Source organism: Rhopalosiphum maidis, chromosome 4 (genome assembly GCF_003676215.2).
Source record: "Rhopalosiphum maidis isolate BTI-1 chromosome 4, ASM367621v3, whole genome shotgun sequence".
NCBI lineage: Eukaryota > Metazoa > Arthropoda > Insecta > Hemiptera > Aphididae > Rhopalosiphum > Rhopalosiphum maidis.
In genome coordinates, this window is record NC_040880.1 from 45,446,737 (window position 1) to 45,471,356 (window position 24,620).

At 26.1% G+C, this 24,620-nt stretch overlaps 4 protein-coding genes across 14 annotated transcripts; 1 reads left to right on the top strand and 3 right to left on the bottom strand.

Annotated features, from left to right (window-relative positions):
• Positions 1-514: 514 nt before the first annotated feature.
• Positions 515-4,998, bottom strand: LOC113559382 (dnaJ homolog subfamily C member 8). Of its 10 annotated transcripts, none has more exons than XM_026965139.1 (6): positions 4,936-4,998; positions 2,507-2,712; positions 2,287-2,445; positions 1,799-2,200; positions 670-790; positions 515-602 (listed from the first exon to the last, which is right to left on the bottom strand). In XM_026965139.1, the coding sequence occupies exons 2-5, from the start codon at positions 2,573-2,575 to the stop codon at positions 677-679; spliced, it is 744 nt and encodes a 247-aa protein (XP_026820940.1). In that variant the 5' UTR covers positions 2,576-2,712; positions 4,936-4,998; the 3' UTR covers positions 515-602; positions 670-676. The 10 variants fall into 10 exon arrangements, with proteins under 10 accessions (XP_026820940.1, XP_026820943.1, XP_026820948.1 ...); XM_026965142.1 differs by having other exon boundaries at positions 2,507-2,701; positions 4,936-4,983; XM_026965147.1 differs by having other exon boundaries at positions 2,507-2,684; positions 4,936-4,954.
• A 1,572-nt stretch (positions 4,999-6,570) lies between these two features.
• Positions 6,571-19,024, bottom strand: LOC113559378 (mediator of RNA polymerase II transcription subunit 25-like). 2 transcript variants are annotated; one of them, XM_026965132.1, is made up of 18 exons: positions 18,788-19,024; positions 18,615-18,660; positions 18,414-18,538; positions 18,148-18,358; positions 17,919-18,064; positions 15,855-15,987; positions 15,095-15,524; positions 14,507-14,841; positions 14,301-14,440; positions 14,071-14,233; positions 13,809-14,000; positions 7,922-8,078; positions 7,730-7,848; positions 7,494-7,655; positions 7,350-7,439; positions 7,202-7,288; positions 6,859-7,077; positions 6,571-6,785 (listed from the first exon to the last, which is right to left on the bottom strand). In XM_026965132.1, exons 1-18 carry the CDS (start codon positions 18,904-18,906, stop codon positions 6,660-6,662), a joined length of 3,000 nt encoding a protein of 999 aa, XP_026820933.1. In that variant the 5' UTR covers positions 18,907-19,024; the 3' UTR covers positions 6,571-6,659. The 2 variants fall into 2 exon arrangements, with proteins under 2 accessions (XP_026820933.1, XP_026820932.1); XM_026965131.1 differs by having other exon boundaries at positions 7,718-7,848; positions 18,788-19,023.
• Positions 11,294-13,172, bottom strand: LOC113559380 (ATP-dependent RNA helicase WM6). Its single transcript, XM_026965134.1, has 2 exons — positions 12,138-13,172; positions 11,294-12,024 (listed from the first exon to the last, which is right to left on the bottom strand). Exons 1-2 carry the CDS (start codon positions 12,990-12,992, stop codon positions 11,608-11,610), a joined length of 1,272 nt encoding a protein of 423 aa, XP_026820935.1. The 5' UTR covers positions 12,993-13,172; the 3' UTR covers positions 11,294-11,607.
• A 128-nt stretch (positions 19,025-19,152) lies between the features above and the next one.
• On the top strand, positions 19,153-24,230 carry LOC113559379 (conserved oligomeric Golgi complex subunit 1). Its single transcript, XM_026965133.1, has 15 exons — positions 19,153-19,536; positions 19,617-19,748; positions 19,806-19,945; positions 20,073-20,209; positions 20,273-20,468; positions 20,608-20,752; positions 20,811-20,976; positions 21,035-21,204; positions 21,261-21,482; positions 21,601-21,739; positions 23,226-23,378; positions 23,445-23,590; positions 23,658-23,817; positions 23,882-24,004; positions 24,076-24,230. Exons 1-15 carry the CDS (start codon positions 19,391-19,393, stop codon positions 24,190-24,192), a joined length of 2,292 nt encoding a protein of 763 aa, XP_026820934.1. The 5' UTR covers positions 19,153-19,390; the 3' UTR covers positions 24,193-24,230.
• The last annotated feature ends 390 nt before the right edge of the window (positions 24,231-24,620 follow it).

The window sequence follows — 24,620 nt, forward strand, 5'->3', positions numbered from 1 at the left end:
TTTATCTTTTCTTTTCTAAACACACTTTTAATTATATGTGTATTTTGATAACCTATGACAACAATAATTTGAATCTCATTCAAAAACAATTGATTAATATATTATTTAAAATTAATGTATAACATATTATATTGAAGGTTAAGTACAAAATCAAATTGTGTCATTAATTAACATTTCATGCTAAAAGACTATTTATATTAAATTAAAAAAATATGTTTTATTTAAACTTTAAATATCAATTAGTTCATAAAATAACTCATTACATTATAATTGTTACCTAAATACTAAATACTTTATAAAAACATTTTGTTTTTTATTTGTACACTGAAATTGTTATAGTATAAGAACTATTTTTACAAATATTTATAAACCTAAAAGCAGTCTGATGTTTTTTTAACTTTGGCTTATAATACAAGAAAATAATAAGATATTATTTTCTAAACATACATAATTTTATTTTTAGAAAAAAAAAATATTAATTTGATTTGTATGCATGTAAAAAGAAAAATAAGAATAAAGAGTTTTATGAAAAAACTTTTTTATTTTACAATGTGATACATATTAATGTATACAACTGAAGAACATGAAGCGTATAATGTTAACTGAAAATAAAACGAAAATATTAATACATTTAAAAATACATAATATTCATTTTTAAATACTGAATACCTGTTTTTTATCTTGATTCTGCTTTATGTTTAGGAGGCTTAAAAATTTTGATTTTTTTACTTGACTTTTTGGTTGATTCCTGAAATGCTTTCCAACTGTTTACTCTGCTTTCTCTTGATTCCTACATTTATAAATATACTTTAAATTCAGCGATACATAATGATAAAATATAATGTAATTAAGGCACTGTAATTTTGTAACACAGTATCTGTTGAATAAATGAAAAAAAAAATGTAAATATATTAAGATATTAAACACACAGTTTGAATGCTTATTGTGAAATAAATATGTATGTTGAACAGTTTAATAATTGCATTTATATTTTATTTATACAGTTATTAAATATTATTTTTTACTAAATTAAATTAAAGTGAACTATAAAATTAAAAAATTTGAACAATTTATAATCAAATAACTAAAAAATAAAAATGGTAAAAATATATTGTGTAATCTATGTCATCAATTTATTAAATAATATGATATTTCATTTTCTTATTACAAGTATCATTAAACAAAAGCAAATAATCAATTGTTAACATTAAATATGTCTATCTATTATAAATTATATGTCACTAATTTGTACTCAAAATAATGCATGGGGGAGCCAGCTCTACAGCAAAGTTTCTATGAAAGTAATAATAAAAAAAATATATTTTTAATAATATGCGTAATGCAATTAAAATACTAAAATAATTTATATTTTCTAAATTTCTAATAACATGCCAGTTTCAGCAATGGTTACTGGTTTCTTTTGTGAAAATAATAACTGAGCAATAGTGTTAAATATAAATCTTAAGTCCTTAACCTCAAACCATTTAAACATTCAAACCTGATAATGCATTTTGAATGTTGTAAAATTGTTGTAATGTTTTTAAAAAGGACACATTCAAAACTGTTACAATATTTTTATGTTTAACCTATAAATATCTAATACAACCACATTCATAATTTTGTGAGAGAATTTATTTTAAATAACGTTCTAATATCAAGCCTATAAGTTGGAAGAAAATTTAGGAGGGCCCTCAGATTCCTGGAGCCAATCCACTGTAGTATTGTTTAAGAGAACCTGTCCACACTTATGTTAGTACTACCTACATTATACTAAATAATAATCAATAACTAAACTCACATCAAAGTTTTTTTGCCATTCTTTTGACACTGTTGCTTTTTGTTCTTCATCTATTTCTTGTTCCCGTTTCCTTTTTCTTTCTTGTAATTCTCTTGCTTCGTGATCTTTTCTTTTGCGTTCTAAATCAGCAAATAATTTACACGTTTGAACATAAATGCTACGTTTCATAACAGCTGGATCATCTTCTTCAACTTTTGTATCTTTGCCTTCTTTTTTCAATTTTTTTCGTTTCTCTACAACCATGAATTCAGTCATGTCTTTGGCTTCCTGTATGATCTCGAGACATTTTTTTCGAGATTCATCATTATCAATTGTTCGCCATGCACGGTTAACAGTCTCAAAGGCATTGTTTGCTCGTTCTAAATCATCTTGGTTTTTATCTGGATGTACCAAAATAGACAACTAAAATAATTGATAGCAATTAAAACTATAGTTATAAAATATAAATAATTTATTTAAAACATAATTAAAAAAATAATTAAACTTGCTCTTTTATATTTTTTCTTCGCCTCATCCAAAGGTGTGTCATGGTCTAACTGGAGTACTTCATATGGATTAAGATTGAAATATGAAGCTCCAGGACGCAGGAGCCTATCAATCTGTTGTTTAGATGTCAACACTGAATCACGTTTTTCAATCTCTTTTACCTATGATAAAAATCACAACGAAATGACAAGCAGTTAATTAAAGATATGTCCATCAACTTACTTCTGTATAAAATTTATCAAACTTTTCATTTTTCATTGGCGATTCAGGATCCGTCGACTTGTTAGCCATACCTATACACCGACGGACCGTTTATAGTTTGAGGTCTATTAAAACTGAAGGCCACAAATGCATTAATTTATTTGACTTGAAAAGTAAAATCACAGATAGGTCTTGGCGCCTGCAAATGATTGAAATCTAAAAACGTTCTTCAGAATAATATTCCCACCGGAAAAAAACATAATAATTTCGTAAGACTTAAAATTCAATAATCACTTACACTAACATTACCTATAGTAATAGAATTAGTACAACTTTAAAGGCACTAGCCAGTTATAGCCAGGTACTCACTACTCACTAGTCACTAGTCAATAACAAATAACAATAATAAAAACGTTATCAATTTGATTATTTTTATCTTTATCATTATAATTTTAACTATAGATCACGGTCTTAGATAATAATTTATGTAGATCATTGTTATTCGTAAATTATTGAATTATAATAATTTTAAATTTAATATTTATCTCAAATATTAGGAAAAATTGTATAAATAAATTAATAAATCTATAAATTTTATGAGACGTATAGATTAGATAGATATTACTTTATAACATAAAATATCTGTAATTGTAATTATTAATTAATATATATGTATAATGTATACGAGTCTCCGGAGTACCTAAGTTAAAGAGTAAGACATAATGAAAATTTTACATTTTTTCAATCCGATTTTTTTTCTGCATTTACGGTTGGTAAAATATCACGAAATTTGAATTTAAAATAATACAACCTAATACATATTTTAGATTCTAAATAGAGTATTGAAGGGAAGAGTGGTTTCTAGTAGCAAATTGGACCTAGTTGGTACTTGAGGTATCAAAAGTAAAAAAATTTCTAAAAGTAAATTTTATATTTGGGTAAAAGAAAAACGGAGATTTTTACGCAAATCTAATTCTTACTAAATATTTATGTCATCGTTTTTATTTACAAGAATTTAAAATAGTAGATATTTAAGATTTTCACCAAATTTTTATATTATCATCATTTTCATTAAATGATAAAATTTTCTTAATATTCTTTTTGAACTATTCAGATTTCTCTCAAATTTTCAATTTTTAGTTTTTTTCTATAATTATTGATGAAAAATCAACTAGTGAGTCAACATTGTTGAAAATGTAATACAAGATCTTACGTAAGCTTTTATTATACCAATATAAAAAATAAAAATATTAAAATGTAAAATTATTTTATATGCATAATGCATTTGATATTTGAAGTTAAAATGTTGACACAAATAAACACGATTCGTAAAAATCGCAAAAATTTGTAAAATATTTTGTAGTTATAGAAACTTATAAAAACGTTTATTTTTTATCTGTTTTTAAAATTAAATACAAGATTCCTCATAACTAGACTGAAACTATGAAGTATTAAAGTCTATGTGTGTTTATAATATATAATTATATTTAATACAGCAATTATTTTATATACACATTTTAAGTTCAAATTTGAACGAAAATTAAATTACTTATTTAAATGATAAATAACTATATTAATTATTTTAGTATAAATTAAAAACATTATTCATAGAAACTTTTATTTTACTATATCTAAATAATGACACTTTTAATTTCTTTTAATATATTATTTATTGGCTATGAATCTATTTTTACTGTTTTACGTCATTTTCAAAAATATGTTATTACCACTTACCAGGGATCGGAACTTAAAGCATTTGATTATTTTTATGGATTGACTTAAAATGTAGCAGAGTGCTATGGAAGTGTATGTCATATTAAGACACAATCAGTTATGAAATTTGAAAGTGCTTCTTTTTGCTTTTTTCATCAATTTTTTAAAAAGATGCTTGTTTCCAGTTTTCTGATTATTTTTGGTTTTTTGACCAGTTTTTCTACTTTTTATGGTTTTTTTAAAAAACCCCGCAGAAAATCTATAAACAATAAGGCAAAATGTCTCAAAAGTGAATTTTAGTCTTTTTATAATAAAATGATTTATTTATTTATTTTTTTAGTTGGAAACTTTTTCTAATCATTTTGTTTCAATATTTTTTGTAATCTTTAATTATATTATTTTTAGTACAGTTACAAATTATGTCTAGTACCAGTAGTACTTTATCATGTAAAAAGATAGTTTTTTTTTAATTATTAAATATTTTGCTCAAATTTAAGTATTTAAATCCTTATTTAAGTGCTTATAATGATGTTTTTAAGCGCTTATTGTTATGATTTTAAGTGCTATAAGTCCAGAGGCTTGGTTATTACATTTTGAGTTATATACTAAGTTAATATAATATGATTAGATAAATACTAATAATAGAAAAAATTCAATATTTTTGGGAAAAATTATAGTAACCTACTGTAATACTATAAATAAAATGAATAACTATAATAGCTTAAAAAAAATCATACCTTGAAACATGTTTAGTGATATAGGCTGACAGACCGTTTCCGCTCAGGATCGTTTTTTGCATACTATGATAAATTATTGAATTCAAATTTCATCATACTCATATAATAGTTACCCACTCGACATTTAATGTACAGTAGAGCGGTACCCACTTTCCTACCTTTTTAAGAGTGGGGAGTTTAGATAACATTACGAATATTTACAATGTACAGTATACACCATGCTGTTTTATTTACACTCTGCCAGACGTACTGTTCTGTTACTACTTTTATACAACAGTTGGTTGCAAAAAAAAATTATTCAAAACACGTCATACCATATTTCTATGCGTCGTATGGGTTGTATAAAAAAAAATGTATAAAAGATCTTTCAAAGAATACAAAATTATATAATTTGGTATAATAATTGTTGAATATATTATAAATTTTAATAAGAAACCTTAATCAATCAGGCGATATTTATTTTTATCATCTGACTAAATCATTTATTTTTTATTTTTATCAAATTTTACTTAAGTCTTAACAAAAATATAATGTTAAATTGAAGTATAAATTGAATATTTATTTTTTAAATAAATGTATTTTTAATTTAATAATACTATTGAAATTGGGTTACTATAAAAGTTGACAGTCCAATCATTGGACTCCAATGTATAGATAATAAACTTTTAAGTTTCTATAAATAAGTACATTATAATATAATTTAAATATATACCTTATGTATCTCCACTGTGTCTGTCTGTCTGCAATTTTTGGTACATAATTTTGATTGTCAATTTAGTTAATGAGAATATAGATTTTATTTGTTACAATATCACTAATTTTATAACAACTCCACCCTCGAAAGTAAATTTAAACTAGCTAGTATTAAAAGAAAAAAAAACGTAGTACTTTAATAATTTTAAAAATGTCTTGTGAAATATTTATCAATTTTAATATGATATTTAATTTTATTAAAAAACATTCTACTCATATCAAAAATCCACTAATGAGAGTTTTCTTTATTCTATGAGCTGTGTGTTTTTTTCTTGTATACTTCAGTTACTTAGTCTTCTACATGTTTAAACAGATTGTGCAATAAAAACAACATCAAATAAAAAAAATTGTATTTAAGTTTCTACATACATGACACAATGACACAAGTTTATACTAGGTAACCTAATTCTCTTAAAATTGTACACGGAGTTATAATTTATTGTTTAAATATATGTTAAGAAACCAGCAATTCTGCATAATTTGTGGTTTAACTTGTTTAAATATTAATATTTATCTAAATTATTAGACCAGATCAGAGATAACATGTTAATACAAGACTATTGAAGTGGTTCAAAGGCATATAGTTAATATATTAAATTATGTTCTTGATAATATCAACATTTGTATATTAAAATTAGCATTTGGCAATATTAATATGTCTAATTAGTTTAAAATAAATTTTAAGAGAGGATATAATCTACGAGAAAAAATAAGTTTTTTTTATTTTACGCGCAGAACTAAATTCAAAATTAATGAAATTATTTACAAATAATAAATATAATTTATATAAATAGGAATTTTAAATTTGTTAATAGACAATCAATAATCTTTTTATATAAAAAAAATTAAGTAATTCATAAAATTATTAAAAATTGTTTATCATTTACTCCATTATTTCAAAAAAAAAAAAAAATGACAGATGATTTCACCAAATAAACTTAAAACATAATATTATTTATTTTAAAATTGAGTTAGTTGAGAAAGTCAAAGGTATGTACTTCGTCATATTGTTGCTGTTGTTGCTGAGGTTGCAATGTTCTGCCTTGAGCAACGGGAACTTGTTGCATGCCCATCATTTGTTGTCTATATTGGGGTTGCTAAAAAGATATTAAATTAACATCCAATTTTTACTTGAACAAATTCAAAATGTTGTTATATATTTAATCATACTTGTTGTAATAAATGTCTGAGACCAGGATTGCTGGACATTACAGGTCGCATTTGCATTCTCTGCTGTGGTGCATTATTACCCATAATCTGTGGTGATTGATTTCCAGGAACCATTTGTCTTGACTGCTGTTGCTGTTGTTGCTGCTGCTGCTGTTGCTGTTGTTGTTGATGGATATGGAATTGTTGGGTTCTCAATTTGTGTTGCTCTTCTTGTTGATGCTAGACACAAAATTACCAACAATAAAAATAAATCCACCAAAATATATATTAAAAATATTTCATTCAAATGCTCTTTAAATAATAACATAACAAATAGACCAACACATTGAAATAGTTTACTCACTTCCAATTGTGCTTTTAATATGGTCTCTTGCATTTGAGCATGTTCCAGATTTTGTTGCATTTGGGGCACATTCATTTGATTACGTATCTATACCATATAATACTATTTAAATATTTCTAATATATAAAAAATAATATACTCATCGTACTTCTAGCTGAGACTTTAATATGTTTTCTTGCATCTGAGCTTGTTCCAAACGTTGCTGCATTTGTGGTATGTTCATTTGATGACTTTGTATCTATCAAAAATATATTGTTAGTAATAGGTCATTAAAATAAAAAAATCTAAGTACCTCCATTTGAGACTTATACTGTAATTCTTGTTGTTGTGCAGCTTCTAGTGTTTGTCGAAGTTGATGTATTTTAGCCAAATTTTGCTTTCTAGCCATCTCAATTTGTTCACTATATTGACCTTGTGATGGACGAACACCAACATTGCCAACACCTCCAGGACTCTATAAATAATCCATCAAATGTAAATCAATACAAATAATGTATTACATTAAAATTTTTTTACTTGTATAGGTACATTCGGATTATTAACTGGTTGACCAGTTGGTTGAGGACTAGGCATCATTTGAACTGATGGGCTATTAGGGACAACCTGATTATTTTGTGGTGCAAAATTGTTGGACCCCATTAATTCAGCTATTGTGGAAAATACAATTTATTATTTAAACAAATTATATTGTATTTTCTTGTAATTAGTGTAATTACTAACCTAAATTTGATTGGGGTTGACTTTGTAAGGAAGCTGTTAACGCACTGTTAGGCATAAGCCCAGGCATCTGGTTAGGCCCTGGACCACCAGGCATGTTCGGACCTGGTGGTAATTGTAATTGTCCAGGCATATTATTTTGGGGCATTACCATTCCAACCTAGAAATAAATATGGTAAGTTAAGAATTTTGAATAAAAATACAGTCGATTATAATTATACAAAGATTAACAGCTAAATATTCATAGACAATTATACCACTAGAGACTCATTTAACATAATAATTATAATGGTTACCTACTTATCTAGACTACCTACATCAGGCCCACCCTTAGAATTTTAAGATATAGGTATAGGTACCGGTTGGAATTGGTAAAATGGATCCCTGAAAAAAGAGGTAGTATTCAAGTTGAGTCCCAGAAAAAAACATTAGTACGTATTCGTTAAATATAGTGCGTCAAATTTTATAATTATGGTATAAATTAAGATATAGATATGTGGTTTTTTTAATATCATATGATATGATTCACAACTATTTGTTGTACGCACTCTGGTAGCTGACAATTCAGACCAAATATTTTAGAGAAATATAGCATCAGATACGATATAAATGTAGATATATATGTCTAGTATATAATCACAAAATAACTGTATTTGCTTGTCATTTGGTTAAATGGCTATTAAATTTTCTAAAAAACATTCACCAACTTCTTCAAGTTGTAGAAATAGCAAACCAAAATAATATTTAAAAAAATTGCTTTTTTCTATGTTTGAACTGTTGTGTAAATATAAAATATTAAAGTTTAAAGTTTTTAATATTTTAGACTTAGTTCCGTCAATGTTTTATAGCCGGGATCCTACTTACCCACTACTTTTTTATAACCGGGACTCTATCGCTTTCAAAATATATACAAATTATAGCAGACAACAGAATTTACCTAGCCCCATACTGATAAGGCTCCATAGTTTAAATATTACCTTATCCAATTAAAATTAGACTACAAATCAAAACTGTTTATTTATTCATAAAAGTATATTTTAAGTCTTATAATATTAAAACAAAAATCAAACTATAGAACCATATATTAATTTATTTTAAATTCATTAGAAATATGAATATAATTACAATACATTTAACAAAAAACACTCTTAAAATAATTAAATAGTCTGTTAATATATTAATATAATAATACATATAATGCTGTACTAACAACTGAAGAAAATTTTTTTACAATTTAAAATACTTTTAATAAAAATCTATTTATATTAATAGTAAATGCATTAAAAATTAATAGATAAACAATTAGTAATATAAGTAAGTAGTAATTAATAATTTATATTATTTCATAATATTCACTAAAAAGGTTGTTAATCCATTGATTTAATATATAACTATAGCAGTGTAGCATCGTAGTAACCTATTCTTCAATATACACATTTCTATTTAATTCCTCTATTCATTTTTACTTGTCTTATTTTTGTTGCTAATAATTAATGTAGCTATAGACAAGGGTAGGTAGTTGTTATATAAATACTTAATGATTCTAGGTCAGGGTTGGAAACCTACGGCGAAAAAGCTGCATGTGGCTCTTTAAGTTCATACACAAAAAAAATTAACTTATCAAAAAAAAAATGATTTTATAAAAAATATATATTATTTTACATTAAATATTTTTTGTTTTTAAGAATATGAAATACCTGCACAGGCATCACAATCAACTAAAATTAAAGGTGTGTACCAAACTTTCCAAATGCATGCAAAGCCAATGCTCCCATTGATGTCGAGATATAACTATCTATTATTCGATCACTGTAAAATTTATTACTATAACTAAAATACTTGAACATAATTTGTACTAAAAATATTTGTACGTTTTTACATGAATAAATATTATTTCATCTATAAATTTGTTGATTTAAATTGAAAATCAATTGCCTATATATAAGCAAATACTAAAATAATGAAACAAAAAATTTTAGTGGCTCTTTATAAAAACTGGGAAATTATGTAAATTGTAACTTTTGGAAGCCAAAAGGAGCGCTGTTTCAAAAGCTTGCCGACCCTTGTCCTAGGACATAGTAGATCAGTACCATATTTAAAACCTAACCAAAATGGTTGGATGATTTAACATTTAAGTGTTTGGTTAATCACCTTGTAATAATAAAAAAAATAATAAATCTTTATACTTTTATAACACATAATCAATATTATTTTAATTTTTAAATAATTCAGACTGAATAATAAAAAACAGATGTTATTAAAATAATAATTATGTTTAATACCAATGGGGTCCTTTCCATCATTATCAGTCCATCCAGCATCCAGGTCCGGGAGAAATAGAAGATAACTTACTTATACAATGTGTAACTATTTAACATGTAACTAATCCAAAGAGAGTTGTGGTTTTATTTATGTTATAATACTTGATACATATTTCATACATGAATTATATGTAATACTTAACTACTATACTCTAAACTAATAAATTGTATGAAAACTAGGCATTATTTATGATACAATAATTTTATAGCAATATTAGAAGTTGTGAACATTAATTAAGCCATAAGGAAGTTACTTAAACCAATATTCGTGTTGACTGAGAAAGCATTTTTTAGGTTTAATATACATATTTCATTAGTTCATATATTTATTGATATATTTACCAATAAACATAACAATTAATTTTCTAATATCTATAAAATCAATTTTATTGTATAATTTAAGAAAACTATTAGATTAAGTTTATTGATTTCTATTAATTTAATAATATAACTAGGACGGGAAGCAATTAGTTGTGAAAAGAGAATAGATGCACAAATAATGTATACAATTTGGTGGTTAAAATTTATCATAATTTTATTTAATTTTAAAAACATGTTATTCTATGAGTTGATTAAAATTAAATTTAAAAAAAAAACTAACAATACAGAAGAGGTGCTAAAAACATTACACATTTAGATTAAGTCCATATATTTTGCAATATTTCAATATGGATCCACAATTTGAAATAACACATGTAATAAATACATTTTATATTGAATTCACTTATTTTATTACATGGATTTAATTTTTAAAAAAAATTCGGTTAAATTGTTAGTTTGTAAAAAAAATTTGAAATATGAGGAAAATTAACTTTTAAGAATTTAATTTTAATTAATCTAAAATCAATTAAACCAATAGAACAAAATTCAACACAATTTTTACATGTAGAAATCAATTTAGTATTTATAAAAAAATTAAATTATGAGAATTTTTACATACAGTAATACTTTAGAAAGTTTAAATGATCATTTTAGAACACATATTTAAAAAAGATTTCTCTGTAATTTTATGGCATAGATTTATTGGAAAATTAAAAAAAAAACTACATATCAATACAGTTTGCATATTAGTTTAATAATTAAGTCAGTTGCATTATTATGTACAATCTTAACTTCTAATTATACTTTGAAGATAATATCTAAGGTCCCTAAATATTAAACCATACACAATACACAAATGAAAAAAAAAAAAATTGACAAACGTTTCCATAGTTGTTTTTAAAATGAGTACTCACAGGTGAAGTAAACCATTTAAAAAGTAATACACCTGAATGTATATGTCTTGCAAAACTTGAAAATCATAAGTCAAGCTATCAAATTAATATCATTGTTTTGTAAAATTGTATAAAATATTAGATTTCATAAAAATTATTTTCTTTCAACATAAGAACTGAGCTCAATTTCATTAGGCATTCGACCAATAGTGACATCAAATCTATCTTGAACACTATTCAAAACTTTTGCATCAGTTTCTTCACAAATGAATGTAATTGCTAATCCTTTAGTACCAAAACGTCCAGCTCTTGCTACTCGATGTAAATAGGTGTCTGTATCTTCAGGCATGTCATAATTAATAACAATGTTCACTCGTTCAATATCCATTCCTCGACCAAACAAATTGGTAGCCACTAATATTCGTTTTTGAAAGTCTTTGAATTCTTGGTAAAACTTTAAACGATCTTGTTGGGACATACCACCATGCATGGCAACAGACGGGAAATTTTGTTCATTTAACAGCTCTGTTAATACTACGCAACGTTGAACAGATTTAACAAAAATGATAACCTAAAAAAAATGTATATATATAATAGCATTCAAATGTAATAATATACATTACATTACTTCTATAATTAAATCATTGATCAAATATGAGTTATTTAATAAAAATCTTAATTTACCTGATTGAATTCTAGTTCGTCTAGAAGATCAAACAATTTTTTATTTTTTTCTTTTTCAGTGAGTTTAACATAGTACTGCTGGAGACCGTGTAATGATAGTTTGGCATCATCGTCAACATAAACTTCCAATGGTTGATGCATAAACTTTTTACAGACAGGTCGTATTTCTTTGCTAAGGGTGGCACTGAACATCATTACTTGTTTGCCAAATGGAGTGTTCTTAAAGATTTCTTGGACATCACTTCGCATGTGTAAGATCTCTAACATTTTATCACACTCGTCCAAAATAAAATGCTTCAAATTATTGAGAACCAATTTCTTTTTTCTGATCAGTTCTAGTATGCGACCTGGTGTGCCAACCACTACATGTGGCTTATTATTCTTTAGGGTATCTTCGTCTTTTGTAATGGGCACACCACCAAAGAAAACACTGACCTTGACTGCCGGCAAATATTTGGTGAAGCGTTCAAATTCTTTACTTATCTGGAATGCCAATTCTCTAGTATGACATAAAACAAGAGCGTATACTTCGCTCTCGTACACTTCCAACTGCTGCAAGGTGGATAAGACAAACACGGCCGTTTTACCCATACCAGATTTGGCTTGGCATAAAATATCCATACCCAACATAGCCTGAGGTATACACTCGTGTTGCACTTCGGACGGATGTTCGAAACCACAGTCGACAATTGCTCTTAGTATTTCCGGTTTTAAGAGAAAATCACGGAAACCTGAACTGTGTATGGACACATAGTTACCCTTTACTTCTTTCTTGGCTTGTTTCTTGTCATCGCTCTCGACGGTCTCGTTCTGTTCGTCTTCTTCGTAATCCAAAAGATCATCAGCATCTGCCATTATAAGGGTTTGTTGTGTGTGAGAGACGCGTTATACGCAATTAGAAGACGCACGGATGTTTAATAATTGTTCACGTAAAAACTAAATATGCAGAGAAAATAATTTATGAAAACAGAACATTAATCGGCAAACGACGCGTGTTTATACGGCATACACAACAGACATTTTAGATCGGCGTTTATGATCAGTGTGTCCGCGTTTAGGGAATGTAAACAATAGTTTACAGTTTGGCAATACCAACATGATTAAGCGGTCAACCTAGGAAGATTATAACGATCTCTCCGTAGTATGCACTATTGATCATAGATAGCGGTAAATACGAAGAGAATTTAATACAATATTTTTATCTAAAAATATTAAGACTGTAGTATTAATCTAATAGAATTATAAAATATTTAAAAAATCAATAACATATAAACTTTAGAATTATTCAATAATAATAACAATTTAACCATGGCTAAATATAAATTTAACTATATTACTATGTAGTAATATGACAAAGTAAGTTTGTCAAGATAAAAATAACTAATTAAGTTAGTTGGATAAAAATTGTTAATTTATAATACTTTTGGTAAATTTTAACTATGTATACTAATTACACACTTTAATAAAGCTGAATAATTGCTGTTTATTCAAATTTTTGTTGCTAGTACTATCTACTGTTTTAGAATTCTAATGTTTATCTTATATTTGATGAAACATTTTTACTTAAAATACTAAATAAATCATTTCATTAATATTACTTTATGTAGAAAAAAATAAATAGTTAATAAAAAAAAAGAATTTATTACAAATTAATTTAGTTAAAAATCTTACCTGGCCTTGACGTAATATGGCTGAGGAAGCTTTTTGATGTTGTATTAGTTTGCGTAATCTGTCTACAAATGCTGCTTGATCATTTGGAATAAAACCTATAAATGCTTTTCTATCATGTGTATAAAGTAATATTAATACCTTGACATCACAATTATGAGACGTTGGAGCACTGTTAAAATGTACACAGCCAGCCTATACATAGTTCAGTTTTTTAAATTAATTTTTAGGATACTATATAGATATTATAGGTTATAAAACTTACATATCCACTAGTCATATACTTTGTCAAAGATTCTAATGCTTCACATGGGGTAGGTTGGAAAATCACAGATTTTGAGTCTTTCAAATGAGCCCCTCCAATACTTCCTATTAAATTCTTGGGCATCAATTGCATAATTAATTTTTCAGGCCATGTTTCTGCTTTCCTATATATAAAAGAAATAATTTTAAGAAAATATTTTTTGAATACTCAAGTAAAAGTAGCAATTTTACAGTTCTGGTTCTCCATTTTTTATACCGGCTGAAACAATACAAGGGACATTTCTTGTTATTTTTGGTATTTCATTTAAAGGCTTTGATTTTTCTATCCACTCTAATGTCCCTGTCCAAATAGTTAGTCTGCCAGGTACATTCTTTAATAATGAAATATTTTTATAAAACATGGTGTAATGATTCATTTAATTATTAGTTTTTAATACTTGTTGCTGTTGTTGAACTTGTTGCTGTTGTTGATTCATAATTCGTAGAGCCGCTTGTTGCTGTTGCTGTTGCTGATGCTGCTGTTGTACTTGGTGCTGTTGTGCTTGCTGCTGTTGTTGTGCTTGCTGCTGCTGTTGTGCTTGCTGCTGTTGTTGTGCTTGCTGTTGCTGTTGTACTTGCTGCTGTTGTTGTTGCTGTTGCTGTTGTTGAACTTGTTGCTGTTGAACTTGTTGTTGCTGCTGTTGAACTTGTTGTTGTTGTTGTTGTTGGACTTGTTGTTGTTGTTGTTGGACTTGTTGTTGCTGCTGCTGTTGTACTTGTTGTTGTGATGCCACTAAAAGTGTAATTATTAGAATTTTAAAAAAAAATTTCAATTTTTCCAAAGCTTTTAGAATGTATTAAAATAAATAAATGTATGTATAATCAATAATATCAATTAGTTTCTAGTTTGCTTAAATATTTTGAATTTTTTTCCCAACTATTCAGTGATAAGTGCAACTAATATTATATTCACTTGACCACTAAATCATTCCCCCCCACCTCATAAATGAATACATTTAAACAAATAACCTAAAAATGTTACTTACTATCTAATCTTTGTTGGAATGTAGGTGTTGTTAATTGTGCAATTAATGCACTTGCTTGATTTGGTTGACGCTGTTGTGTTTGCATCATTTGCCAACTTCGAGGCGCTTGAGGAGGTTTCAAGAAACCACCAGTATTTGAAACATTGGAATATTGCTGGTTTTGACCTTGATTTACATTACGAATCATTTGTTGTTGTTGTTGTTGTTGTACTTGTTGTTGTTGTTGTTGTTGTTGAGCCACTGCTACAGCTTGTTGAGCTGCCTGAACAGCTTGTTGTTGTTGATGTTGTTGTTGCTGCTGTTGTGCTTGTTGCTGTTGAGCTTGCTGCTGTTGTGCTTGCTGCTGCTGCTGTTGTTGTTGTTGTTGTTGTTGTTGTTGTTGTTGTTGTTGTTGCTGTTGTTGTTGAACTTGATTCTGCATAGCCAAAACCTGATCAAAAATAAGATTTTATGATTTTAAAGCAATCAATATAGTGATTCAACACTTTTTTGGGTTGAATTCAAAATGTTTCAAGTTACAAATATTTCCATCAATAAATACTTCATGAAATTCTAAGTACTAAACATAGTGAATATTATTAAATCAACATGTATTGTATGAATACAATATACATAGCAAAATTCATTGTTAATTTAGTTGGATAATAAATATAGTTAAAGATATTTTAAAAATATTTTTTTTTTATATTGAAACAAATAATTTATAAAAAATATTCAGTTTATTTATTGTTAAATTTTAAATAATTATTAGATTACATACCGGATTAGTAGTCCTAAATGGAGTACATGGAGCAACTGGTGATCCAATGTTAACATTTGTAGATAATGGGCTAGTCATGGATAAACCAGAATGAGTTGTAGCAGGAGTTGGGCTCATTGGACGTTCTTTTAAACTATAACACATTAAAGGAAAAATAGTAATAGATATATTATAAATGGTTGATATTTTAGGTATTAAATATTTATTTAAAAATATGATGTATTACTAATTATTATACATAGAGATATGGAAGATTAAAAATAGCCTTATTTTATCACCGTACCACTTATTATTAGAAGATAAATCATGTTTAAATTGTTTGTTCTAAATAATGTTCTAAACTTATTCAATTTTTATTTTTTTTAACTTAAGAGGATGTCATACTCGCATGTGTTGTCTCTGTCTTAAGAACATATTACATAAATATTGTTTGTTCAGTAGAATCAATTTTTTTGCAGTTAGCTTTAATATTAGTTAATTTATCTATTATCAAACTTAAAGGTAATAATATTATCTAGGTCATCTCATAGGTTTTTGTTGATATTTTAATTTTTAAGTGAGTTATAAGCATTTTAAAATTTTAATATTTCACATAACTATAACTCACTTAAAAATTAAGATATCAATAAAAGACTATAAGATGCCCTAGATAATATTATTACCTTTAAGTTTGATGATAGATAAATTTACTCTAATATTAAAACTAACAGCATAAAATTCATTCTGCTGAACGTAAATTTACTATGGCTTACGTCCGTAAGATAGAGACAACACATGCAGGTATGACGTCCTCTTAATGCAAAACAAAATAATATTAAAATTTCAATTCAGAAATAATACTGTAATTTTTGTGTTTGCAATGTGACATTAAAGTATCTATGTCATTTTTATTGTACTATATTTTTTTAGTAAATTTATTAAAAATACCAAGCTCTTATTTTTAATCTATGATTTAACCCTTGCATTAAGCACATTCAATTAAAAAAATGTAATACTTTAATCTGTATAAAACATTAATTATCATGCGAATAAATCAAGAATATGTGAACATTTTGTTAAATAATGAAAATAACACTAAATCAGTGGCAGATTAACCTTCACTGCGCCCTGAGGCATGCTCAGTGTTTACAGTCCCCCTTTTTTATAATACTATCCGAGAATCGTAGTTTAAATGGGTTAACATATCGAAGAGTGATGGGTAATCGGGTAGTGAAAAATAGTAATGGTTCAATTTTTTTTTTTTCAATTTTTGAAAATAAAAATAAAATAACATAACAAATTTGCCATCCCCTACAAGTTTCTGCCCTAGGCTCAAGCCTCACAAGCCTGGTGGTTAATCCACCACTGCAATTATTAGATAAATATTTTTAGATTTAATATACTTTAATTAAGATTAAAATATGTTTTAAATTGTTTGTGTATTTAACATTTATAATCAAATTAGGTACTTTCATGTTATCTCGACTACTGCAGTTTATTAAATAATAAAAAACTATATATTTTAACCTATTCTGAAACACGATAAAATGTAATTAATAAAAATAAATGGATGTAATAGTATAAAATATCTAGTAAAAAAATATATAACAGTATAAAACATTTAGTTAGGTTTAATTTTTTTTATGGAGAAATAGGTTTTAATATCTATTAAAATTTTGTTAAATGGTGGATCGTTTGCAAGATTTTGTCGCCACACAAATTCGGTCAGGTATGGATCCAAATCATGGCGAGCTCTTCCCCTATGTTTTTTGTTTCGCCACTTTGCCAATCCTCAAAGGCGTTAATATGGATGACTGTCGATTGTCTAACAAAATAAATACCAACATAAAATACCTAAACTAATTGGTTTGTAGTAAATTTTACATTATGATGATATAGATTACAACACAGGAATATACATTTATAAATAGATTCCTATACGGAGGTAGGTTGGGTAGTCTTGAAAATATTTAGGTAGTCGAGATAACCCAGATGATTTTAACAGGTAGTCTTAGAAATATTTTGGTAATCGAGATAACACGGAAGTACCTCAAATTAAAACTTAATATTTTTAAATTAATTCACCTATATCCATTGAGTAACACTAAATGCCTTGGATCTTTTGCATAGTTTTTGTTTTGGGAAATTTGTAAGTCACCGCCAGCTTTTTCAAATAATTTTAATAATGCAGGTGTTTTTCTTGCTGATAAAATTGAGAGTAAAATACCTTTCTAAAACATATATATACAAATTTAACAACTTATAAATAATTTCACATTTTCATAGATATTTAAAAATATAAACATATTCTTACTTCTTGGAAGAGATTTGCCATCTGATCAACACTACGACCAGCATATGTTTCACATTCCATAATCGGAAAATTATAAGGTGGTGAATTACATATAAGTATACAATGTCTTTGCTTAGCTTCACGGATTTCTTGCAAATCTTCAAAGAAAACCAGGGCTGTGGCTAAACCTTCGCCCATGTAAGCATGGGATTCAGCCATACCTCCAATCATGCTGAAAAAGGACAAAAGTCAGATAAATAATATAATAAGAATATGAATAATCTTACTCAATTTTTTCAATAATTTTTATGACTTTTTGTGGGCTAGTAAATGTCCCATAAGAACGACAACACGGAAATGGTTTACAATCGTTTGCTTCATAAACTACAATACCATAAATTGCACTACTACTCTGTAACATTGAATAAAATTGATTTATGATAAATATTCCAATGTTATCCATTTCTGAATATTTAAATAATACTTACTTCAGACAAATACTCTCGTTCGTCAATAGGTCCTTGGTTAAAGTATCTTTATAAAAAAAAAAGAATAAGTACACTCAATTAAGAACAATTTCAATTTATTTATATTAGTATTTTAAATGAATAAATTTCAAAAATAATATTTTAAATATAGTGAAAAATAATTAACAACTTACTCTAATGTCGGAGTCACATAATTTGTTTTAAGTTCACTTATATAAGTATTCATTGCTGTTTTCTCTATTACAAATATAATATCTGTTTGAACAGAATGATCTAATGGTCCTAGAACCATTTTTGTGCTTTAAAATAGTTATTATTGTCAAAGAATTATTCTCTATTATTTATTATTTACTACAGAATAAAGATAATTTAGATAATACTAGTAATAGTACATAATACAAAACACTGTGTTGTGATATTATAGTTATTACTTACACAGTTACACATAAGTAGCAGTGAAATCAGTAAATAGTGTTATCACTTATCATGAAATAAGTCTTATCAAAAATCAATTAAATTATTTTAATTTGCCACTTGGAATTGGAACAGTTGGAACTTGGAAATTGGATTCCCGGTTTCTCGTCTCATCTTGTTTTTTGTTCAGTTTTTCCGTAAATTTATCATGGATTTTCAATTGCTTTCTCATTAAATTTCAAATTATTTAATATAATATAATTTATTCGAAATAAAAACCACTTAAATTACAAATAATTTGTGTAATGACATTCTATAGTTAATTTCTCAGTTAATACTTTGTACAGCTAAACTTGGTAAAAATGGACACAAAATTTCCTACAAAAAATGCCAAAGAATTTGCCAACGATTTGTTTGAAACATGTAACTTGATTGAAATCGAATCTCTACAAAGTTCTTTAAAAAAAGATGTGGAGAAAAAGGCAGACCAGCTAAAATCATTAGTGAGGTTTGTGTAAAAATATTTTTAAGAAGAGTAAAACATACTTTATAACATTTATTTTATAATTATTTTATTTTTTATTTTAGCGAAAAATATCGAGATCTTATTGATGCAGCTGACACAATTAGTTCTATGGCAATAATAGTTAGTGACATAACAAATGTTACTGAAAATATTTTAAAAACAAACCTGACTAATCCTAATTCAACATTAGATAGGTAATTTTCAGCAAAAATCTGATAAATAGTTATTTTTGATTTGTTTTTATTTTTTAGTAAAGACAATTTACTTGATACATTTGCTGCTCAGTCAAAACTTTTAATTGATTTAACTGAACAAATATGGGATTGTTTGAACTCCAGAAATTATTTAACCGCTACTCAATTGTTTCAATTGGCTTCATGTGTTAAAACAAGTAAACATTATATCATTAAGTGTACAAATAAAATAGCATGTTATTAGTTTATTATAGTTAATAAATAATAAAATAAAATAGATTAAGATTTCAATCTATATGTTGTAAATATATTTTTTATAATTAGGTTTGAATGAACATTTAATTAAAGGCCTTAAAAAAGTTAAACCATTTTTGGACAGGGTTTGGTCTACAATATCTCACTTTCAAACTACAATATCAGATAAAACAAGATTAGAATTATCTGGTCACATTTCCCCAGAAGTAATATAAAGAATCAGTTATTTATTTTTATTATGTGTACTAAACTTATATTTTATTATACAGAAAGCAGCATGTTGTTTTATAAGTTTATCAATATTAGAAAGATTAGATGCTCATTCTTTAGTTAAAGAATTTATTATATTACGTTCAAACATGTTGCAACATTCATTAACAGAAGGAAATTCAGTTGAAAAAAATATTGAAAACAGTTCTAATTTAATAATAAATACAATTTACAATTTATATTTATGTTTTACAAGTAAGATTATTAATCTGTTTTAAAGTATTATTATTGTTATAAATTGCAATCAAATGATAAGAATACTCAAATAATTATATATGCTTCAACATTTTTCAAACATTGTTATTAATTAATTTAATTAATATATTTTCTTTAGACTATGATCTTTACAATAGTGGAATGATATATTTACAAATTAAGAACAGTTTTAATAATGGACTAAATGTATTATCATTAGTAGATTTGGATTATTCATTAAAATTTGGACTTATATATTTACCAGATTCTATTAAAGAATTCAAGTATGTAATTTTACAATTTGTCTTATATTTACTATGAATTTTAATTTATTTAATTTAGGATTGATTGTACGTTATCACCAAATGAATTATCAAAAGACTACATAACTAATATTGTTACTAATTGGTTAGATTGGGCAAAACCATTTGTTTGTACCAAAGTCACAGAAATTTTACAAACTGTTCAATCTTTTTCAACTCTTCGTCACTTAAATCAATTGTCAACTGTAAGATAATAAACAAAAAACAATATTTCATTCATTGATAGTTATTTATACATTTCAGGAATACCCTCAACATTGGACCGCTATATCTGAACAAATTTTATTTGAATCTGATTTGTGGTCTGAATTATACTGTCCTCTTTTTGCTCAAAGAACTAAAGAGTTGTTAACCAGTCATTGGGAAGATGTTTTTCCTGTAATTATCTCAGATATAAACAATGCATTAATACAGTAAGATATGAAAAAAAAAAGTTTTAAAATTTTTTATAACCTTTATGTTATTTCAGACCAAAAGAACCTTACTTGCAAGATAGTTTATTTTCTGATACTGATGAATATTTTGAAACTCGTTCGATAGGTTGTTCAGATAGAACAGCTGAATTGTGTGCATGTATTGAAAAAAGAATTTCATTATTAGCAGATATACTAAGTGAATTGAATTCTAAAGATGAAGATCCATGGGCTTTAAGGCAACATCAAGGAAATTGTTGTAACAATTTCATTATTAGGTCAATGATGTTAATTGTATTTAAATCATTAATCATTTTTTTTAAATAGTTTAAAGACTGTTTATATATAATAATAAAATAGAAAATAAAATTCAATTATTTTTTATAATCTTTATAGGTTGGGGAAAAATATGGTACAATTAGTTGAACAAGACACATTAACCGAACCTGGCATATTATTAATAGCTAGATTTTTATGGTTCATGCCAGTATTATGTACAACATTAAAACAGTGTTTAGTATCCTTATACCAACAGGTAAGATATTTTAAGACAAAATTATTTAATCTTTTAGTTTATTTAAATAATTTTTTATATCACGTCCTACTAACATATTTGATTTAAAGAGAATTAAATAATTATATTTAATTATTAATGCTATGTTGCTTAGTACTTCTTTTTGTTCTTGTTTGTTGTATAAATATACAGATGTATATAAAAGTATTTGATCGAGTATGTTGAATTTGAATATTTTTATTCAATGTTGTGAATTCCTATGTAATTATTTTTATTAAAATGGCAGACAATTTTTAGATTATAGTAATGAAAATACACAAAACAAGAGTAAATGAAATTATATTATTAAGGTAATCTAAGAAGTGGTTCACAGAACTTAGTTAAAAATTAAATTTACAGATTCAAAACAACATTGCTTTCTGTGCATAGGATTATAAGAGCAGAGTGGTAGGAGACTTTAAACAGGGAACGGTTTCCAAATAATCATGTATAAACATAGATTTTTGTATTGAATAGAATGTTTGAGAGCATTTGATTAACACTTTAGAAAGGTAATAATTAAGGCCAAAGTGGTGAGAAACATTTTCAATGTATTTCTTAAAAGGACGTCATGATATTGGTCATCAAGTGTAGACAGTGAAGCAATGTAGACAATACTAATAATAGAAAATTATATCTTAGAACATTTAACATTATTAAGAGGACATAGTACCTGCATGTATTGTCTCTGCCATCTTACACGTGTACAACATACCAGATTTTCATTCATCAGTTTCAATAGTATACTGTTAGTTTTAATACTAGTGTGAATTGACTTATTATACAATTTAACCGTTAAGATTAATTATTTAGGACCTTTTACAGATATTATTTTTAAGTAAGTTATGATCTTATGAAACTGTAGATTTTAAAATGATCATAACTTACTTAAAAATAATATCAATAAAAGACTACATGGGGCTCTAAATCAGCGGTTCTTTTTATATTTGCATACCACCTACATAGTTTGAAAATTTTTACGTACCACCTGACCATTTGTTTTATTTATTAATAATGTATACATTTATGTTATATGTATAGAATTTTATTTTATTAGAAATTACAAAATGATGAGAATTAAGTATTTAATGTACAAAAAGAAATTAAATTAAATTAAATATGTACAATTATTATTATTATTTATTTTTACGATTAAAAACGACCTTCACACCACCAAATAATATTTAATGTTAATAATGATTCATTCCAATTTTTTTTATAAAGGGAGGGGAGATTTTCTTTGCGTACTACAGGTTGAGAAGTGCTGCTCTAGATGATAATTTTACCTTTAAATTTTATTCACTCTAATATCAAAACTAACAGCATACTATTGAAATTGGTGAACAAAAATTTGCTATGTCGTATGCGTGTAAGACTGAGACAACACATGCGGATACTACATCCTCTTAGTCGCTTTAAGTTACTTTCTTAATTAATACTTTGAAGTATAATTTAATATTCTATTTAGTTTAATTTTTGGACATTATCAAAAGAAGAAATGGAAAATTCTTCCATAGTTGTTTGGAATAAATGGATAGAAGTAGTGACTAAAAGAATGTTTGATGGTTTAAAAGGAAATATTTTTCCAATTACGCTTGGAGAACAACTATCTACAATCCCGGTAAAATAAAATAACTAATAATACATTATAATTTTAACTTTATATTATACGGTGTTTTGTTTTTAGAAGTGGGACATTTTGGATATAGAGGTGGAGAAAGAAAGTGGAGAATTAGTTGTGTCTAAACTACAAGTTCCAAATCAACCCACATTTCCATTGCAAAACTTCATTCACGATATGATTCGGTGTCTAGCTTTAACATTACCTCCAAAGTAATTATTATAAACACTTTATTTTTTTTTTTATAAGTTTATTTTTGTTAAATATTATTTAATTTAGATTTGTTCAAGAGAAAACCATTGCTTTATGTATTGAATGGATATTGATTGAATATCGTAATAATAGTGTACTCGAAATATCATTGAAATCTAGATATCAAATACAAAAGTTATTTGATCTCAAGTACATCAATCAACTTTTTATTGGCATTGATAACCAAGTAACTTAAATAATAAAAATTTCAAGAACTTAAAATATGTTAAAAAAAATTTTTATGTGTGTAGAGTTTATCAGCTATCTGTTCAGAGCAAATATCAGCAGTTGAAAATCAAATTGATCCAATCAATCTAGATGTTTTGGATGAATACATTGCTAAAAATGTTAAACGTGCTGTGGCTGCGACTAAAGTAAAACATAATATAAAAATTTTGTATTTAAAAAAAACTATATAAGATATTATAAAATGCTTTTTTTACAGTGTATTTTTGGTACTATGTATCCTAATCAGTTTTTACAGTCAGAATCTTCAGATGAAGCAAATAATTTGATGTTTAGCACATACAGATTTAAATTATTTTTAGTCACAGATTCATAAATGATAATAATATTTTTGCATTATAACCTTAATTTATTCCTTAATATACATAAATAATATGTAAAAGTTAAATGTTTGTTTTTTTTTTAATTCTAAATAAATATATCTTTAAAAAATACAGTGTAATGTTTTTTTTTTGTTGCTAAAACTTAATTATATACCTTCTTAAATAGTTTAATAATATCAGATGATTTTTTAAAGTATAAAAAGTTTAAAAATGCTAATTTTGGATAATTATTTTTTTTGATAATAGGTATAGTTTTTAAAATGTTGAAGCAACATCAATCGTTTGAAATTAAATGTTACACAGTAAAATTGTAAGACAAGATAGAACTGAACAAGTACAATATGTACAGCAACGTCAGTAACCACTGTGGCACAAAAAAATGTTTCTGAACCATTGTCAATTAATGTACTTAACAAAAGAT

What these genes read in the sequence shown, in the direction of transcription:
- LOC113559382 (XM_026965139.1), bottom strand. Translation starts at nt 2,575, where the DNA reads ATGGCTAACAAGTCGACGGATCCTGAATCGCCAATGAAAAATGAAAAG. An exon ending in CGAAGAAAAAATATAAAAGA is followed by an intron (nt 2,201 to 2,286) that starts GCAAGTTTAATT and finishes CAATTATTTTAG; the next exon opens with TTGTCTATTTTGGTACATCC. An exon ending in AATGGCAAAAAAACTTTGAT is followed by an intron (nt 791 to 1,798) that starts GTGAGTTTAGTT and finishes TTATAAATGTAG; the next exon opens with GAATCAAGAGAAAGCAGAGT.
- LOC113559380 (XM_026965134.1), bottom strand. Translation starts at nt 12,992, where the DNA reads ATGGCAGATGCTGATGATCTTTTGGATTACGAAGAAGACGAACAGAAC. An exon ending in ACGAACTAGAATTCAATCAG is followed by an intron (nt 12,025 to 12,137) that starts GTAAATTAAGAT and finishes CATTTTTTTTAG; the next exon opens with GTTATCATTTTTGTTAAATC.
- LOC113559378 (XM_026965131.1), bottom strand. Translation starts at nt 18,906, where the DNA reads ATGGTTCTAGGACCATTAGATCATTCTGTTCAAACAGATATTATATTT. An exon ending in TATTAAAGTCTCAGCTAGAA is followed by an intron (nt 7,289 to 7,349) that starts GTACGATGAGTA and finishes TATATGGTATAG; the next exon opens with ATACGTAATCAAATGAATGT. An exon ending in TATTAAAAGCACAATTGGAA is followed by an intron (nt 7,078 to 7,201) that starts GTGAGTAAACTA and finishes TTTTGTGTCTAG; the next exon opens with CATCAACAAGAAGAGCAACA.
- LOC113559379 (XM_026965133.1), top strand. Translation starts at nt 19,391, where the DNA reads ATGGACACAAAATTTCCTACAAAAAATGCCAAAGAATTTGCCAACGAT. An exon ending in CTGGTCACATTTCCCCAGAA is followed by an intron (nt 20,210 to 20,272) that starts GTAATATAAAGA and finishes TTTATTATACAG; the next exon opens with AAAGCAGCATGTTGTTTTAT. An exon ending in GTGCTGTGGCTGCGACTAAA is followed by an intron (nt 24,005 to 24,075) that starts GTAAAACATAAT and finishes CTTTTTTTACAG; the next exon opens with TGTATTTTTGGTACTATGTA.